Source organism: Musa acuminata, chromosome BXJ3-1, assembly GCF_036884655.1.
Source record: "Musa acuminata AAA Group cultivar baxijiao chromosome BXJ3-1, Cavendish_Baxijiao_AAA, whole genome shotgun sequence".
Classification (NCBI taxonomy): Eukaryota; Viridiplantae; Streptophyta; class Magnoliopsida; order Zingiberales; family Musaceae; genus Musa; species Musa acuminata.
Genome location: NC_088349.1, coordinates 6,038,799 through 6,057,043, shown reverse-complemented (window position 1 = coordinate 6,057,043; position 18,245 = coordinate 6,038,799). Strand labels below are relative to the sequence as shown.

The window sequence follows — 18,245 nt, the reverse complement described above, 5'->3', positions numbered from 1 at the left end:
GTTGTTGTTGTTTGACCACACACTCATTGGTCAAAGCGGACACGCATAGCCACGCGCCCGAAACACAGGTGACAGTGGCCGGCGGCGGATGTGTTGTTGTCGTTGCCGATGATGCTCCGGACACGGCGGAAGTACCCGCCGTGGCCTGTAGATCGAAGTCGGGAGTCTCATGCATATATGGTAGCAAGTCCGCCTTCCCTGAAGAAGCTGCATGCTCTCTCCGTAGTCTTCTCTTCTCGCCATCAACCCACCCACGCACAGGAAGAGAGAGAGAGAGAGTATTATTAATAGCGATGCAACGACAGTGATCAGTACGCTGCGATCAGGGAAGACGAATATTGATGTAATATATACAGCCGAAAGCAGGTCGGATCCACCTGAGAAAGATCCGAATCCAATGAGAGATGTGGTACATACAGCTGTTAGCGGGTCGGGTCTACTGAGATCGGAACCCAGTAAGAAATCTTTGTCTACCTGATATTTCTAAAGCTATAGTTGATATGGCTATTGCTGCATACACATATATGTATGCATGACACACAAGTGGTGGGCATGCCGAAACCCTAGACTTGTGCTCAACTCAACTGCTAGCTCTCATTTTTGCCTTGGAAGCGCTCATGATCACGCAGCAGCGATTCCGAAGTCATGGCGGTGACGATTAACTCGGGGAGAATGGCAAGCCAACTACCCATATCACGTGCAGAGGGGTGGAGAAAAAGAGGTGAAGAGTCAATAGAGAGAGAGAGAGAGAGAGAGAGAGAGGAAGAAGGAAGGGTGCAAGCATTCGTGGTCACCTCTCAGGACAGCGCAGCTGTAGGATGGGTGCCTGCCGCTCTGTCTTGTCTTTTATTACGTCCATTTCCACAGACACCTCTTTCTCTCTCTCTCTCTCTCTCTCTTTATGCTGCTGCTGCTGCTTCTATCTTCTTCACTGCACCCCACTATTCCCTGTAGCCTTCGAGCACTTCCTCAGTAATCATTTCCTTCATCATGGCCTCCTATCTCATGTCATCCCTCCGATCGATCCCCCTTGAAAGAAGCAGGAAGTCTTGGGGGAGAAGAGGATACAAGACGAGGGAAGTCGAGCAAAGGAGACAGTCATGAAACGGAGGAGGAGGAGGAGGAGGAAAAGGAAGCTTTTAATCTTTGAGGGGAATGTTGTCTGGCTCGAGGCCATCATCGATCGTTTCTTTCGCAGATCCATGTGAAGGTCTCGGACCAGGCTTCATTCCCCCCAGTCAGAGCTTCCATTTCTTCGGTGTCGGACTTGGTTCTGCCTCTACGTTCCTGCTCTTGTTTTGGGCTTCCTGTGTTGGTTTCGCAAGGATGAACTGATGGGGGGATTATATATGACTCTTTCTTTTTCCTTGCAGATCTGCATGCTTAGTCTTCTTGTTAATTTGCTGAAGTAGATAGTCTTCTTCAAGCCTTACCTGTGCTTTTTGACTTGTTTGTTTGCTGTTAATGGAGTCTTTTAGACCTTCTCTTATACCAGTCGGAGTTAACATATATGAAATCAGATATCAATTCGATCCAAAAATTTAAATTACATTCTTATCAATGTAAAATTATACGAATATTTTCATGATATTTTCTCTATTTGTTTGTGGATTGATAGACTCCTTAGTGTAAAGAAAAATTAAGTTGCAGTTGGACCTATTACATGGCTCACTTGACTGCAATCAACTCGAGTCATCTAGCTTTTTTCTTCTTCTTTTTTTTTAGTTTCATTGACTCAAACTTTTATCTATCAATCTTGTTTTTTTTATGTCATATTGAGATTGTAAATTATAAGAGTTAAAGTTATATCAAATAAGTTAAGATCAATGTAAATGAGATCGAACAACATCAGTTCAATCTGCAATATTAAACTACTAAGTTATTAATCTAACTAGTAATATAAAACTATTTCTTACTCTTGTTCTGATCTCCCACTCACATATAAATACGTTTCTAATATTGTATATATACATATATATTGGTGAGGATGTTAATGGAATATGATATTTTGTGATATACAATGAATGCTAAGGTGTCCTGAAATTTTAGATTACAAGCTTATCTAAAAAACACCAACAATCTAAAAGTTGGAAGGATATATTCTCCTCTATATGCTATTATTATATTAAATCCGATTGATTTTATTTTTTTAGTTATGTGGGATTAGTCCTTAGACTGCCCTTCATTTTTATGTGTGACCCGAACGATTGCATGATACATTTGGGTTGGATTTCACAAGTCAAACAATGTGAGAGTGCTTATGTGTGAAGTTGATGTCCTGTTTTCCTTTCTTAGCAGCATACTGTTCTCGAGTCATGGCTATTGACTCTTCATGCTCAAACGAAAGAGTGGAGGATTAGATAATAGTGCATCAAATAAGACCCAGTCATTTGCGTTTGGACCCAAAAAGAACTCCAAAAAATAGGTGAAAGGCTTCGTGGAGAAGGGAACGAAGCCAGCCGAAGCTGGCACGCAATTGCGATACAAAGAAGACGAAGACGACGACGACGACGGATGAGCCGAATGCCGACGAATCACAACAGCCAACTCCGACACTGTTCACAAGAAGAAGAAGAAGAAGAAGAAGAAGTGATGTTATTATTGACAGGACGCCCTGTTACGAGACACTCAAGGGAACGAATGCAAGCACGACCCGGCTCGCGATAGTTCCTGGGGCTGTAACGACGTCAGACGATGATACTGACGTGGTGGAGTTGGTGACGCGTCCCCGTCGTTTGGCCCAACCAACCCGGGGTTTCAGACGGGTCCGGGTCCCACAGGGACCCACGCCACGCAGGTCGATGCTAACTGCCATCGAGACTACGGGCCGTGTGTGATGGATGGATGAAAGCAAACACAGAACACACGAGGTGATCGCCCCACCTGCGCGCAGGTGACCGCGGACAGCAACGTTGATACCATGGACTCACTCCTTTACCTCCCAGAAAACAACTATCAGGATCCGGATCCGAAACCGAACAGAAAAAAATGAGTTGGACATCAAACGAACGAGGCGTGGACGGTGGACGCCCAGCCGCTACCGCCACGTCGGCCCACACATCGGCCGACACGTCCCGCTACTAGAACACACCCACCGCTTGCCAGCTGGCCCCGAGCCCCACATCCACACACACACACCCCCATTTCGGTGCCTGATCCCGTGGGGTTCTCTAGCACGCTTGCCGACCTCCTGTAGTGCTGGGACCCACATCTGCCAACCAACAGAAGGACCCCAACAACCCGACGGCTGTCTCGGCCTGCACAGGTGAGCCACACCCGTCACCTTCTGCTGTTACTCTCCTAATCCATCCGATGTCCCACTTTGTCCTTATCAGCAAACCATCCTCCCATCCCTTTTCTACACTCACCAGAACTTACGAGACTCCTATAACCTTTATATATGAACCTCAAGAAGGTGAAAACCCTACATCTCACCGTTCTTATGTTAAAAGATCGATTTAAACAAATCACATGAGCTATCGAGATTGAGGGAAGTGAGATGAACGGGGAATTCCTGAGGCGTGGAGGGGATGCTCCAAAGCGCCAAGAAGTGGCGGTGAAAGAGAGAGATGTTTAGAAGCTAATTTATCCACGACAGCGGCTGCCATTGGCTCGGTTGTCCCATCGAGAAATCACCACGATCGGTCATGCAAGCCCACCGTCGTCCCCATCGCCCAACAGGTGTAATGCCCTCCCGCGGACCAGTGTGTCTCCACGCCTTTCTACAAAACTTTCACTTGGCCGCCGCATTTGGCAGAGAGAGAGTGAGAGAGAGAGAGATGGGGGAAAGCGAGGAGCGGTGTGGAGGAGAGGAGGAAGGAGAGTGCTGCAGCAAGAGCAGCAAAGGTGACAGGACGAGGAGGTTCAGCGAGGAGCAGATCAGATCGCTGGAGTCCACGTTCGAGGCGCAGACGAAGCTGGAGGCCCGACAGAAGCAGCAGCTGGCGCGGGAGCTCGGCCTGCAGCCCCGCCAAGTGGGCATATGGTTCCAGAACAAGCGGGCGCGGTGGAAGTCGAAGCAGCTCGACAGGGAGTACCGCGCCCTTCGAGCCGACTACGAAGCACTGCTCTCCCGCTTCGACTCGCTCAACAAGGAGAAGCAGCTCCTCCTCAAGCAGGTACAGCCACCACACCTATACCCTCCTCCTTTTCCATGCTGCTTAGTGGCCCTCTCTCGAATTCCACGCAGCGGCAGGGGCTGACGGAACTGCTTGATAAGACGGAGAAGAACGATCGAGATGCTGCAAGCAAAGAGAAAGAGAGGCCAAGGCCGTCACTAAAAGAAGAACCGGATCTCGAGTTCGCAGGTTGCACAGAAGAAGAAGAAGAAGAAGAAGAAGAAGACGACGACGACGACAATACGTTGAGCTACCTCTGCGAGGACGAACCAGGCCCGCGCGCCGTACAACCGGCAACCTCCTCCTTGCCTTCGTCGGCCGAGAAACAACTTCATTCCGCCACCGGCCGGGCCGCAGCCCAGACGTCCTGTAGCAACTCACCGTGGTGGGAGTTTTGGCCTCTCAGTGAATGAATCCACCCAAGCCGCAGAAGGAACAAAAAGGAGTTGGAACACTGTTGTTGTTCTCTTCAAGCAATCAACATGCTGCTACGAATCTTCTGTCGATCTATTGCCATTTGTACATCTGCTACAAATAGAGTGACATGTAGTACACATTTGATTAGTGTGATTAAGCAAGCATTTGATTCAACCAAACATACCTCGATCTGCAATTTGCTAGAGATGATGCTCAAATAGACGAGTTTCAGATGTGTAAGAAAAATGCATTTCGATCAGATGCTTGCACAATTTAGATCAAAGAACTCCAATTTATTAGCTTAATTTCTAAAGTCCATCTAACACCCACTAAGCAATTTGACTCATTCCTGATCACTTCTGCATTCCGGGCAAGCTTGGTCAACTGCTACCAAAAACCACATCCAATTTCTGAACTCCATTGAGTCATCATCCTTGAAAGTCCATCCAGTCCTGCTCATTAAGAATGATGACTAATACCACTAAGAATGATCACAAAGAACACACCAAGGCATCCTGCAGCTCAATGCTTATTACAATGTGACCAAAATATAGTAAAGACACCAAGAGTCTAGTACTGCCTCCGAGTAATATTCTTTTCAAAGGATATCCTGGATAAGAATTCATATAAACATAATAGCTACTTTGTTACAGTATCAGTTCTTTGCCAATTTTCACAAATCATAGTCAAGTCCATATGATTCACATAAAGACAGCTTAAATAACATAAAAGTAGGACCTGCAAAAGGGTAGTTTTAAGTGTGAGGTACTGAAGGGGCCAAAATATAATGTAAAGAAGATGTGTTAATGCTTCCAGTAATCTAGGATAGACAAAATCACTTTTAAGAAATACCAACTACCTAAGGAATCAACATCTTGCGTCGAACACAATCAACACCTCATCATCACGATTTAATATTGCAGGCGGTACAGGAAATTAACATCATTTTTTGACAGCAAGCACAAGAAGTGGACAGATCAATGATGTTGATTCGATTTTCCTTGAGAGTCTTATTGTGTGTGTGTGATGGAGGTGATTATAACCTATGAAATCTATTGTAATTTCCATTCAGGTAATGCAGAAAAAAAACATCAAAACCTTTTTTCACAGTCAACAAATATGGCATAGTAATACGATCATGTGGTCAATTAAGGAGGTCAACTTCAAATTTGCACTTACTGCTTGTTATCAGCCATTCATGCACTTCTTGATAAGAGTTACACAAGTTGTTTGCAGGAATACAAGAGGAATTATTTGCATTTAGCATTCTGCATTACTCATTTATTATAACAATGTACATTCTCTTATGATAATTCATGAATTCAACCTTCATTCCCTACAGTCAGTATAATTGATAGGAGACCGGAATATGATATTCTGATAACCTTTTTTGTCACACATCACCTTTCTCCTATGAGGATGAACAGAGGACAGTGGCGGTGGAGGTGGCAGTGATTGACCACGTCGGAAACATAAATTATGGTGGCAATGCATGTCGATTGACATGGTAGTTCTTGGTTTTTGGAGTGTATTTGACAAACAGGAGGTGCAGTAAGTCCTATTCACTGCAAAAACTGATCTCAAACTCAAAGACAGGAGAAGGTTACCAGATAGATCGACTCAGAGCAGACACCAGCGCAGTTAGACATCCGAATCACATGTCCATGGCTGGACTGTTGTTCAACTTTTGAAGAGAAGAAAGTGTGGGTCTTCTTGTGGTTTGTTGCATGAGGTGACTAGGTTCCTGTCATGAGCATTTGCATTAGTGACTGAGTGCTAAACTATCATCTTAACACTGAGCCTATACTCTGCACATGAACATATATACTCATGTGTAAGAATATGAATTTCATCTATGGAAGCCTAGAAATCCATTCGAACATCACTTGGGCCAAGGGAAAAAAAAAAGGAACAACAATCTTATTTTTCATTTTTCAAGTCCAGTCACACCTATAAGCTATAACATATATCCAGAATTTAGGAGCATCAATATTACAGATAGCGACATTTGGAACGCTGCATTTTTTTGAAAATATTATGCATCCAAGAAAACTGATGTCAGTTTGCACTACTATTTCCACTGCTATCTTTTTAATCTTGACATAATTACTCAAAATCAGGGGTAACTAGCAAAACGCCAAACTGATAAGCATTACAACATTGAAACTAAAGTTTAAAAACGAGGTGCCTGATATACCAAAAGTGCTACAACTCTTTCTTTGTTCTATAAAATGAAATTAAACCCTCCTCACATTCCACAACAACATGTAAAAAAATAAAATTACTAGATTTAAACTATTGCCATTAAATAAAGTGGAATTCAAATTAAAAATAAGGCAAGCGAAGTGATACAAAAATAACTCTATTCTTTGTTAGTCCTACCCATGAGAGAGGGGAGCACATGAAAAATGTAATTAATTCTTTGGTTTCCTTGGACCACTGGCCATCCGTGGGGAGTTTCAGGTTTAACACCGATATTATAACAACAAATCCATTAAATCTAAGTGTGGTGCTTGGTTTATTGATTTGTTTCAGAAAGGGAGTGTGTGCAAGTTGTGTATTTCAAGAAGAGGTTAGATCCATCCGATTGCATGTGACCATTGCCTCAAGTTCTTGGAAATCTTTCTCTGTGAAACTATTAACTTGGTTACACTTCCATATGGTGCAATTTGCATAATCTGGTGTGAGAAAATGATCTGTCGATCTCACTCCTGGGAATCCAAGTGAGCCCTGGATTTGGAAAATGGGTTTAGAACAGGGCTTAACACTGGTCACTTCCCAATCCTTGGAAGCTAAAGTTGATCACGAGCTTCGTTTTTGGTCAGATGAGTGAGTGTGTCCAACATTCATTGATTTCTTTGAACGTCACAAACTCCATGACGGGAGTGCAGTTAGAGTGTCGATCAGCAATCCAGGCAACAACAAAATGTAAGCGGGGAAAAAGAACATACCAGCACCAGCAAACAAACGGGGTCCGGAGAAGAGCATGGACTCCCATCGCCTCCATGGACCCCGAGTTGAAGTGCCGCTCCCTGTAAGAACCCTTCTGCAAAGCCTTCCGCTCCTAACATCCCCCAAACTACGCCAAGGAGAACAAGAAATCCGACCTCTCCCACAAAGATCAGCCAAAACCCTCGGAAAGAACGATGACAAGCACCCCGGTGAGCTTCTGAATCTTCGCTGTCACCGGAGAAAAACCTGGTGGCGGCGCTCCGACATTTGCCCCGGATGGTCCGGCCCAACCGCCACCGGCAGCCCAAGGTACGCCGCCCGCAGCGTGTCGAACAAGAGGGCGCTCATCACCATTGGGTGGACCAACGCCAAGCTCCGCCCTTCCAATATCCCGAATCCCTCGCCCACCGCCAGCGCGTCCTTCCAACCAAACAAAACCAGCGCTCCAACTGAGACCTGAGATCAAAGTCTAGAGCGGCGGTGGTTTTCCTCTTTTGATCCCAATAATGCTTATTTCGAGTCCAATAATAATAATAACAACAAGAACGACAATTTAATGTCTCAACGCCATATTTATATCTTGTAATGATCAATTTATATAAATAAAGTTAATTAATTTCAATAGAACATTACGGTGTCGTGGTGTAGTTGGTTATCACGTCAGTCTAACACACTGAAGGTCTCCGGTTCGAGTCCGGGCGACGCCAAATATGTCTTGAATTTTAACTTTTGCCTCTCCTGTAGTCCAACATAATTGTTCTTTCAAAAATAAATTTGGAGAGAGGAAACGAAAATTCAAATGAATTATAAATAAATATAAATTTATATAAGAAAATCAACATATAATTTGGAGAGAGGAATTCGATTCCTTTGTAATTTTCCCAATCAATATTTTCATTTTCCAAAAAATAAATAGCAAACCCTAGAAAATAAACATTAATTTGTTAGTGAGCCCAACTTGAAAAATCCCATCTTGAATGCGCCTAACTAAACAAACTAATCATTTCCCAATCAATATTTTCTTTGTTTTTGCCTCTCTTTTTTTTTATGGTGGTGTTGATCACTCATAAATTCAGAATATATGTATTGGTCCAAAGAAAAAGTTCTCATCACCATTGCATTTCTTCAAGAATTATAAACATAGTTTTATTTTTATAAAGAAAAAAAAGAGTTACATTTAACTCAGAAGTTTATATATTGGTTAAAATAACAAGGACTTTTAATACATATATTCAAATCATAAATTTTTACCATTCAAATAATCAACCTTACAAACCTTACGCACACAAATTATACATCAAACCAATAATTGTTGCATCTGACCACTGTTTTGTGTCTTTAGAGCACTCATCTTCCAGCCTTTGATCTCAACCTTAAAACCAAACAAAAGCATGGAAGAGATGAGGGAGGAAAGAAGAGGGATCGTGTGAACATGGTTGAAGCTTCTTACCCTTGTCAAGGCAAGCAATGAGAAGGAAAGCAAGGCGACTTGCTCCATGCCTTGATGTGATTCCCCAAGATGCCCTTGGCCATCTCCCTGCTCCTCCTGTTGCCTTCCACCTGCACCAGCATAAAGAGCTTGGCCACTCCCCCCACCTGCAACATCTCCTCCATCACCCCGCCGCAGTACCTGCACACCAACCCCAGCACCATCACCGCCCTCGCCGTCACCCCGCTCGACAAGCTCAGAAGCTTCGCCACCACCGCCGCCACCCCCGCTGGGTGCCCCACCAGCTCCGCCCTCCCCTCCGCCCTCCCGCACATCAGCTCCAACAGGTACAGCATGGCCTCGCACTTCCGCTTGTCCACGCTCTCCTCCACCAGTAGCTCCACTGTCACCGCCACTGCTCCGGCCTGCACCGCCTTTAGCCTGTTCTTACCATGAGGCAGCACCTCGATCATGATGGCCAGTAGAGCCATGGTCGTTGCTCGGTCTGCGTTCTGGTCCTTCAGTATCTCCACCACCCCCTCGATCAGATCCACAGGTATCCTTGCCTTGAGGTTGTCACCGACGACCTCGTAGATGGACCGGAGGAGAAGCGCTGCGTGAACTCTTGCCTGGTGCGAACCGCGTTGCAGCAGTGAAGCCAGATTTGCAATGAGCTCACCGTTTCGGCGCTCCGAAACCTCTCTGAGGGTCTCAGGCGATGGTTTCAGGAGGTGCAGCACGCTGGTGGCTTCGTCGATCAGCACCACCGGGTCAACAAGGTTCCTCAAAGCTTCCGATGGCTCGCACCCGGCAATCAGAGATGCGACGAGAGAAGTCACGCCGGCTTTCTCCATGTGCGCCGCGTTGCCGTCGTCATCTAATACCAGTGACCTGATCGTATTTAGAGCCTTCGCCTTGCCGTCGGCACGAGCCGCAGGGTCACCAAGATCGCCGAGTATCTCCGACACGTCGAATCCAGGCTTCGTCGCGGCAACCGCAGGAGCAACGCATCCGGTGGTGCAGGCAGCCCAGGACTGGATGAGGCGGAGGAGGGTGGCGTTTGGGGTGAGTGTCAGATCAGTGAGATGCTGGTTGGTTACCGGGCATGTGTGGTGCTCGTACACGGTGAGCCATCGGTCGATGCTGGCGCGGTCGTAGGAGACGCCGGTGGAGATGGTAACAGGGTCCTCCATGACCTGAAGAGAGATCGGGCACAGGAAGAAAGGAGGTACGTTGTCCAAGCCATCCATTCTCTTCCCTTCAACTCTCTCTCTCTCTCTCTCTCTCTCTCTCTCGATCTCTCTCGATAGCTAGCTAGAGACGTTTGAGGACGAAGAAGAAGATGATACACATACAAATGGAAGATTGTTGGAGGGTCAGCAACATTTGCAGCTGGATCGGGGCGTGTAATTGTTCTTCCACGTAGTTGATCGATGGAGTTGATCACATGAACGCTGTGGGTTTGTAGCAATCTCTTTTGACCAGCTTTGGCTACTTGGATATGCCATTCGACTTCATCGATCCCACGAATGTGATGCAATAACACCGCCTGCGGGGCGATGATCGCACGGCTAGGGAAGTGCCGACTGGAATCCGAAGGCTGACCGTTGACTGCGGAGAAGTCTTTTAAACATATACTCGTGGGACCCCGATGATACAATAGGCCCATCTCTGTTACCAATCAGAGGCTGACAAGTCTGTGAAACGTAAAGAAAAGGGATAGAAGAAAGAGACGTGGAACGACAAAGTCGTAGTTTAAGCCAATAAATGCTTGCCTGTCGAGAAATTACGGCTGGAGAATGGTCAAAATGTTTGACCATAGCATAGTCTGAGATCTGAGATGATCAAGTCAAACGCACCTCTCTTCCTCTCCTGCACTCAATGCTGTGAGACTTCTGCTCCGAGCTCCGAGATGAACTCCGAAATGAATTCTAATACCTGAGATGTGATAAGTGGGAATCTGCAAACGCTCTCCAAATAGTTCTATATAGCTATTCTTTCAACCTCCACCGTATCAAATCACAGGAAAAGAGAGCTAATATCTAATGATGCAATATCAATCAGCTCAACGGATCAAAAGAGCCTGATATAGTTGACATATGAAAAGAAACACACTTTAAATTGCTTTGACATGATCAAAGCTTTGAATCTTCTTCTTGCTGAAGTTAACCTTGGCATATAATTACCTAAATTCACGGACTGTAAATTCATAATAAATCTGTTCGTAGCAACAGGCTGATTTCTTAATGCCATTCGCTTAGACAGATAGATGCGAGGTTAAGATGAGAGAGAACTCATACTTTGACATGCCTTGGTAGTATATTGATTACTAGCAGTCTGATGGTCCCAAGCTGTGGAGGCAGACAGTGATTGACTTCTGTATCCATGCAATAATGATATATTATTTCTATTGATCACTACCAACTTGGCTTCTTGAGAGGAAAAGAAGCCATTCGACATTAATCAGTTCTGTCTTCAATACAAAGACTTATGCTCAGTGGACCAGTGGATTGTGGAGTCGTCTGTTGCAGTTGATGCTTTGAAGTCGTAATTACCCTCTATTCGTCAGATGCAGCGTCTCACTTCGATGCTGTTCGTAAAACTATTGGAATGGCCCGTTTCATGCAGCTGCTCGTCAGTTTCTTTGTGCTTCCATGGTCAACGTTTGATCATCTGCAGCTACACGACGATCCAGAAAAGGAGAGGTAAAGAAACAAGGAATGTGTTCTACGTTGCTCAGAATGTATTCTTCGAGATGTTCTTCTTTTAAGGCCTGAAAACCATCCAAAGTTGCCTTGCTTTCGGCCTCTTTGATCGCTTCGTGATGCGTATTCGTGTCGTTGTCGACATGGGCACAGCTTCTTGTGTAAAGCTCGGCAAAGCAGCTTGAAGAAGACCTTTATCTTACAGCTGAAGCTCCAAAAGCATGGCTTTTTGGCCTTTGACTTCCGTTCTTTGTACCTGCTTTCTTAAAGCAAGGAGAGGCATGTGAAGACTCGATTTGGATTGACCAATCTATCGATACAGTTCCATACAAGGGAAGAATCGATGCTCAAGATGGTCGTCGCCTTGGATTCCTGGTATCATTGCCTGAACGATACTACCAAGAGAAGAGCGGAGATGATGACGATGACGGTAGGGACGTTCACTTCCGGAAACCTTATCTGCGTTCCTCGCGCTCCACGCATCATTTCTTGACACGCGTCCAGAAACTTCAAGAGAACGGGGGGTGGAAGCTTCCCGCACTCTCCCGCCATGTGTTGCCGTTCACCGGACGGACGAGCGCATAAGAAGCTTCTATGCGACGCATCGTCTTCCTTCCGATCCGCTCCATCACACCCTTCGATGGCTTTCCAGTTTCGCCTGCCCGATGCGCACAACCTCCTCCGCTGTCCAAGTAGACGTTTATCCATGTGAGAATGTTCCACAGCCTCTCAAGTGACACCACTACCACCCCTTCGTGTCTCTCTCCTCCATCCTTGCGAAGAAATCGAGGCCATTTCGTCGAGCGAGTGGTGGCCGCGCGGCGATGGGCTCTCCGCCCCTTCCTCCGGCGTCGGAGAAGGCCGATGAGACGACTTCAGCTGCGGCGGGGCACCCGGAGGGGCAGCGGCCGCTCCCGACGCCCTTCCTGACGAAGACGTACCAGCTGGTGGACGACCCGTCGGTGGACGACGTCGTCTCGTGGAACGAGGACGGATCGACGTTCGTGGTGTGGCGACCCGCCGAGTTCGCCCGCGACCTCCTCCCCAAGTACTTCAAGCACAACAATTTCTCCAGCTTTGTTCGCCAGCTCAACACCTACGTCGGTCTCGGCCGCAAGATTCGATTTTGTTCGCTAAATGCTTTGCACATTTCGGATTCTTTTTGTTGATTCTTCCTTTTTGGGGACATTTGATAGGGGTTTCGGAAGATCGTGCCGGATCGATGGGAGTTCGCTAACGATTGTTTTCGGAGGGGAGAAAAGCGCCTCCTTGCCGACATCCACCGCCGCAAGATCAACCCGGCGGCAGCCGCAGCCGCGCCGATCGCGGTGGCTGTGCCGATTAATAGGGCTGTGTCGCCGGCGAACTCGGGGGAGGAGCAGGTCCTCTCCTCGAACTCCTCCCCTGGCCCACAGACGCCGGCCACCACCGGATCCAGCGGCCCAACGGAGAACGAGAGGCTGAGGAAGGAGAATGCGCGGCTCCTCCGGGACCTCGCCCAGATAACGAACGTGTGTAACCAAATCGCGGTCCTGGTTTCCAAGTACGCGGCCGATGGCGGCGGCGGCGGGACGACCGAGGTGGGGGCTCCGCCGCCGGTTCTGGAGCTGATGCCGGCAACACGGGTGGAGAAGCAGGAGGAAGAGGACGCGGACACCGCGGCGGCGGTTGAGGAAGGGGTGATCAAGGTGGAGGAGTGGACGAGCGAGCCGCGGACGCCGGCGGGGCCGAGCCCCAAGCTGTTCGGGGTTTCGATTGTCGGGAAACGGGTGCGGGAGGAGGAGATGGACCAGGATCCGACGCCGGCTGTGAAGCCGGACCCGAAGGAAGCGACCTCGCCAGAGCGCCACCAGCGGTCGTGGGTGGTGTACTGCCCTCGGCCGATACGAAGGTCGTGCAACGTGCCGGACAACCCGACGGATCGCGCACGTGATGCGAGCTGATCGCTCCGGATCATACGAGATGCTGGAACGGATCTCTTTTAGATTCGTGCTCGCTAATTTAATTTAGTCTCATTTAATTTAATCGTGCCTCTTATCCACAGTATGATTTCCACACGTAACTCGCTACTGCACTTTGTCTGCCCACTTGGGAAAAAGCGTGGAACAATGCAGCTAATGATAGCTTTCACTACCTGTCCGATGCAGTGAACCCTCAGATAATATTTGCTCCTTTATTTTCTTGGGTGTTTTCTTTCCTTCTGTTTTGATCTCCGAAATAATTCCACCGCTGGAATTCGACGACACGGTCGAGGGAGTATTGAGTGTTGTGTTTGGTCACGTGGCACATCGGAGGACTTTTCCTATGTCGGGCCCATATCAAAGATCTTCATCAATCACACGCATGAACGAATCTGGAAGTAAATCGTTTCCCACGTCCTGCGTGGCTCACTCTCTCCACGCAACGTCCTCATCCACTCGGAGTCGGAAGAGTCAAACACCGACGCGTGTATATTGATCCATCCGCCCACCACCTCGGCCTGCTCCGACATCTGCTCCTCCTCCTCCTCTGTCCTTCTCAACGCGATCGCGATTACCATGGCGTACGCCGAGAAGGGCTACGGCGACGACGAACAGATCGCGCTGGAGGTCACCGTGCTCTCCGCCGAGTCGCTAAGGAATCGCTCCTCCCCTCTGCTTCCCGGCCGCCGCCTCCGCCCTTACGTCATTCTCTCCTCCTCCTCCGCCGCCAACCGAGAACAATTGGCGCCTATCTACCGGACCCGCGTCGACGAGGGCGGTGCCCACCACCCCACCTGGCGCGACACCCTCCGCGTCCCCATGGACGCTTCCTTTCTGCGCGGCGGCGAGCGGGGGCGGGGGAAGGAGGGCGGCGCCGCGGTGCACGTCAGTGTCCTCTCGAAGCGCCCCTTCCGTGGGCCCTCGCGGCTCGGGTGGTGCGAGATTCCCGCGTGCGACGTCGTCGACGGGCTTTGGCCGCCGTCGGCGCGGCGGCGCCTCAGCTACGCCCTCCGCCACCCCCGCCACGGCGGCCACGGTCACGGCGTCATCCACATGGCCGTTCGCCTGTTGGGCCCCCACCTCGAGCGGCTGGTCCCACCGGCTCCGCGGCCCGCACCGGAGCCGGGGTGGTCCGGGACGGCGATCGGCATCCCGCGCGCGGCGACCGCAGCGGCGTTCCTGGTCCCGGAGTCGGGGAGACACGTGCCGTACTGGCGTAGGTGATAGACTTTGGTTGGAAAAAGGAGCGGAAATAAGATCCCGGCGCCGCAATGGAGGACGCCGTCGTCGGAAGTGTGTTTGACGCCGAAAGAATGGTGGTTTGGTTTGGAGTGATGTCAATAATTTTCTAAAAGCAATTCCGCCTTTTAATTGTGGAACGATTTCGCTATCCTTTTGATTATCCTTAACTGTGGTCACAATTCAAAAAATACTCAAATTATCTTCATCAGCTTTTCCACCTATTTTAAATTATTTTTAATATTTTATTTGGCTCATTTATAGTATTTTTAATAGTATTGATCTATTTTAAATTATTTTTTATGTTCATAATTTCAATATTTATAGTTTTATGTTTTCATTAATATAGTAAAAATAATATAAATTAATTAAAAAAATTTATTATAAGTGATATCATAAATTAATCACATAGAGTTGCATTACACAATTGGTGTAATAATGGAGGTGTTGAGATTCAACCGAAACCGTCACCACTCGACGCCAAACTTGAGATTTGATAACCGTCTCCATGTGGCACTCATGGAGGACCGACAAATGGCCTCAACAATCGATCATTTTAGGTCTAAGTGGCAAGAAGTTGCTAAATCACAAGCCATCTGGAACTGATGTGTCCTCCACGTCTCACTATAAGTGTCGACCATTGTGGTCAGTTGGTCGACTACGTCTCCCTAATATGTTGACCAAATGAGGTTGGCACATTAGCTCATAGAGTTGATACGTTAGCCACATAAATTCGGCCAAATCATATGCACCCTCATTTCATGGGTTGAAAGAGAATCATGTCGGGAAGTACAATTGGGGTGATCACGTGCAACGGCGGAGGTGGAGGATATGTTAGTCCAACATTACCGGTCATAGCAAACATGGTAGAGAACAACAAAGAATGCACTAGCTAACATGGTCATGCATGGTAGAGACCGATGAAGAACGACAAAGAATGTACCGACTAACATAGTCATGGAGATCGACGAAAAATAATGGAGAACACAATGACCAACACAACTAGGTGTGGTGGAGACGATGGAGAACGATAGAGAACACACTGGCTAACATAACGAGAAGTAGTGGAGATCGACGAACAACGATGAAAAACGTATTGACTGAGATGGCTGGGTGTGGCAAAGACTAATGAAGAACGATGGAGAATGCATCGGTTGACACAATTGGGAGTGGTGGAGATCGACGAAGAACATATCCACCAACATGATCAAGCAAGCAAGTATGGCATGCACATCTTTTCCTTCAACAGGTGGGAAAATTCGAGTAGATCCGACATGATCTGACAAATGGGCATGTATCGTACTCGCGTATTGACAAATTTGATATAGCAAGTTTATCACATGTCGTGTGCCCCCGATGAAGATTGTAGTGGATTTGGCACAATCTTCACGATGATCCAAATGACCACTATATCGGGTGGACTATCATGTGTCAATACGATGATCCAAATAGTTTATCACATCTCTTCCTTCATGTGTCCTAGAGTGCTATGATGGACTCACATGCCCCACCACCTTTGTTGTGCTTCGAGAGGCAAACAAGCGAATGGGAAGTAGAACCATCACTCTCGAGCCCTATAAATAGCGGCCTTCGACCATTATTGCTCTTCACTTCTACCTTCAACTCATACACTCTTGCATAATCAACTTGGACTTTCTCCTCCAACAGATTCAATGTTCGAGATGTCATCCTTCTCCTCTTTCAATGACTTGAACCTAGATATCTCACTAACTCTATCTATCATCCTTGGTGTGAATGACAAAAAGTTTATCTTTGGATAAAGCCGAATCGGTTTTGTCGACGTTAGTTGCCCCCTCCAAGGCAAACACATCATGCAGTGTGGTTCCATCCCCAATAGCGGAGTCTTTTGATTTGGACTCTATGGTGTTAACCTCCGACTTGGAGATTTTTTGGAGGGTCTACCACATTCTAGTTGAGTTCAAGCTAATGCCTGCTCGATTGGGTGATCAATTATATGTGTCACGTCACATGCTCTACACAAGCACAGACACACCGGAGGCGAGACTCCACTTTCCCTGGAGGCGAGACTCCACTTTCCCCTCTATCCTTATTTTTTAAAAGGCTTTTAACTTTTGAAAGTTCTCACCAACCCAGATGACATCCCTCAACATTGACCCTCCTTTTAGCTTGTTATACCCCTTTGGATTAACTCTTTAAGGAGGAACAATCTTTAGTATTGTGTGGGTGGTCTTGATGAAACGATAATATTTAGCTATATTCCTTTTAGCTCGGGTGTTTTCACAGGGCGCGGTGTTCGCATGAGTCCTTTTTCTAGGATTTGCATAAATACATCCACGTGGGAGGTGTAAAGTGAGGTGAAATCCCATCGAGGAGGTATGCAGTCAGTCTATCTTTTTGTGGCCTTTTTATAGGGATTTCTCGTGGAGGCCTTTCTTTCTTTTTCATCCTTCTCAGTTCAACCTTTCACTTTTCAGCAATTATAGATGCAATTACTATATGATAGTTTGCTTCTTGTTAGAGTTTTTAAAATATGGTTAAAAGCGGAGTAATAACTTTGTAGAAGAACCATGAGGGTTAAATAACTCTCAGCATTGAATCATCTTGCATAACTCTCCAAGAATTTCTCCTCCTCTTGCCTAATGGCCAGAGCAAGGTAGTGGGCTTCTTAGGGAGTTGATAAGTGATAAAATTAAAGGAAATTGACTTTGAGAAGAGCTTGGCGAACCACTCGTGTGCAACTTCACTTAAGATTATTGAGAAAGTTCCATAAATTAGTAAGGTAGTAGGTCCGAATAACATTATTTGAGACATGAAAGTTGTTTCAAAATATTATATTTTCCTTCGTACACATCAAGTGATAGGAATCGAAAGCCATAGAGGATTGGTTCCTCGATGTTTTTGATGAAAGGTTATTGCATGTATGATTCCACTTCCACTGTTTTTCTTATTTTGTCTCCCTTCAAATATCTTTTAATTATTGATTTATTTTATTAAGTTGATCTCAAACTTCAATTGGGAGTTTGGTTGACTAAGCAATGGATTAGTAGGAAAACTTGACATTAGCACTTGGACTAAGGAGGGGATTGTCCTTTATGGTGCAGTGAATGAGGCAGGCGGTGGTTGCTGTATAACTTGGGAAAGTTGGGAAAGGTAAGGGGACTACAAACTGGACTATTTCGGTACTTGTTGAACTAGTAGGGTATTAAAAGCTTTGATTGGTATAACTATAGTGGGCTGAGTTGGATTTTACTGTAGATGGGGTCGAAGGAAAGTCGAGTCTTGAAAGAATCAACCAAAAAGATTTATGTCGAGTATTTGAGGTTGGATTGGGATCATTGAGATTGGCGAGGTTCAACATTGGAACAATTAGAGCTATCGAATTAGATCTGTTTTGGGGATTCGACTCAGGATTTAGTCGATCAGGGATAATAAAGTTTCCTTG

The 18,245-nt window shown here is 46.7% G+C and overlaps 3 protein-coding genes and 1 non-coding gene across 4 annotated transcripts; 3 read left to right on the top strand and 1 right to left on the bottom strand.

The window, feature by feature from the left end:
• The first annotated feature begins 3,469 nt into the window (after nucleotides 1–3,469).
• On the top strand, nucleotides 3,470–4,716 carry LOC135583897 (homeobox-leucine zipper protein HOX6-like). The gene is made up of 2 exons (XM_065135361.1): nucleotides 3,470–4,118; nucleotides 4,190–4,716. The coding sequence occupies exons 1-2, from the start codon at nucleotides 3,648–3,650 to the stop codon at nucleotides 4,529–4,531; spliced, it is 813 nt and encodes a 270-aa protein (XP_064991433.1). The 5' UTR covers nucleotides 3,470–3,647; the 3' UTR covers nucleotides 4,532–4,716.
• Nucleotides 4,717–8,120: 3,404 nt separating this feature from the next.
• Nucleotides 8,121–8,194, top strand: TRNAV-AAC (transfer RNA valine (anticodon AAC)). The gene has a single exon. It is a non-coding gene; the product is annotated as a tRNA-Val (tRNA).
• Nucleotides 8,195–8,658: 464 nt separating this feature from the next.
• LOC135628450 (E3 ubiquitin-protein ligase PUB23-like) lies at nucleotides 8,659–10,682 on the bottom strand. The gene is made up of 2 exons (XM_065135093.1): nucleotides 8,938–10,682; nucleotides 8,659–8,859 (listed from the first exon to the last, which is right to left on the bottom strand). Exon 1 carries the CDS (start codon nucleotides 10,164–10,166, stop codon nucleotides 8,943–8,945), a length of 1,224 nt encoding a protein of 407 aa, XP_064991165.1. The 5' UTR covers nucleotides 10,167–10,682; the 3' UTR covers nucleotides 8,659–8,859; nucleotides 8,938–8,942.
• A 1,160-nt stretch (nucleotides 10,683–11,842) lies between these two features.
• LOC135629669 (heat stress transcription factor B-2b-like) lies at nucleotides 11,843–14,961 on the top strand. The gene is made up of 2 exons (XM_065137396.1): nucleotides 11,843–12,721; nucleotides 12,818–14,961. Exons 1-2 carry the CDS (start codon nucleotides 12,446–12,448, stop codon nucleotides 13,562–13,564), a joined length of 1,023 nt encoding a protein of 340 aa, XP_064993468.1. The 5' UTR covers nucleotides 11,843–12,445; the 3' UTR covers nucleotides 13,565–14,961.
• The last annotated feature ends 3,284 nt before the right edge of the window (nucleotides 14,962–18,245 follow it).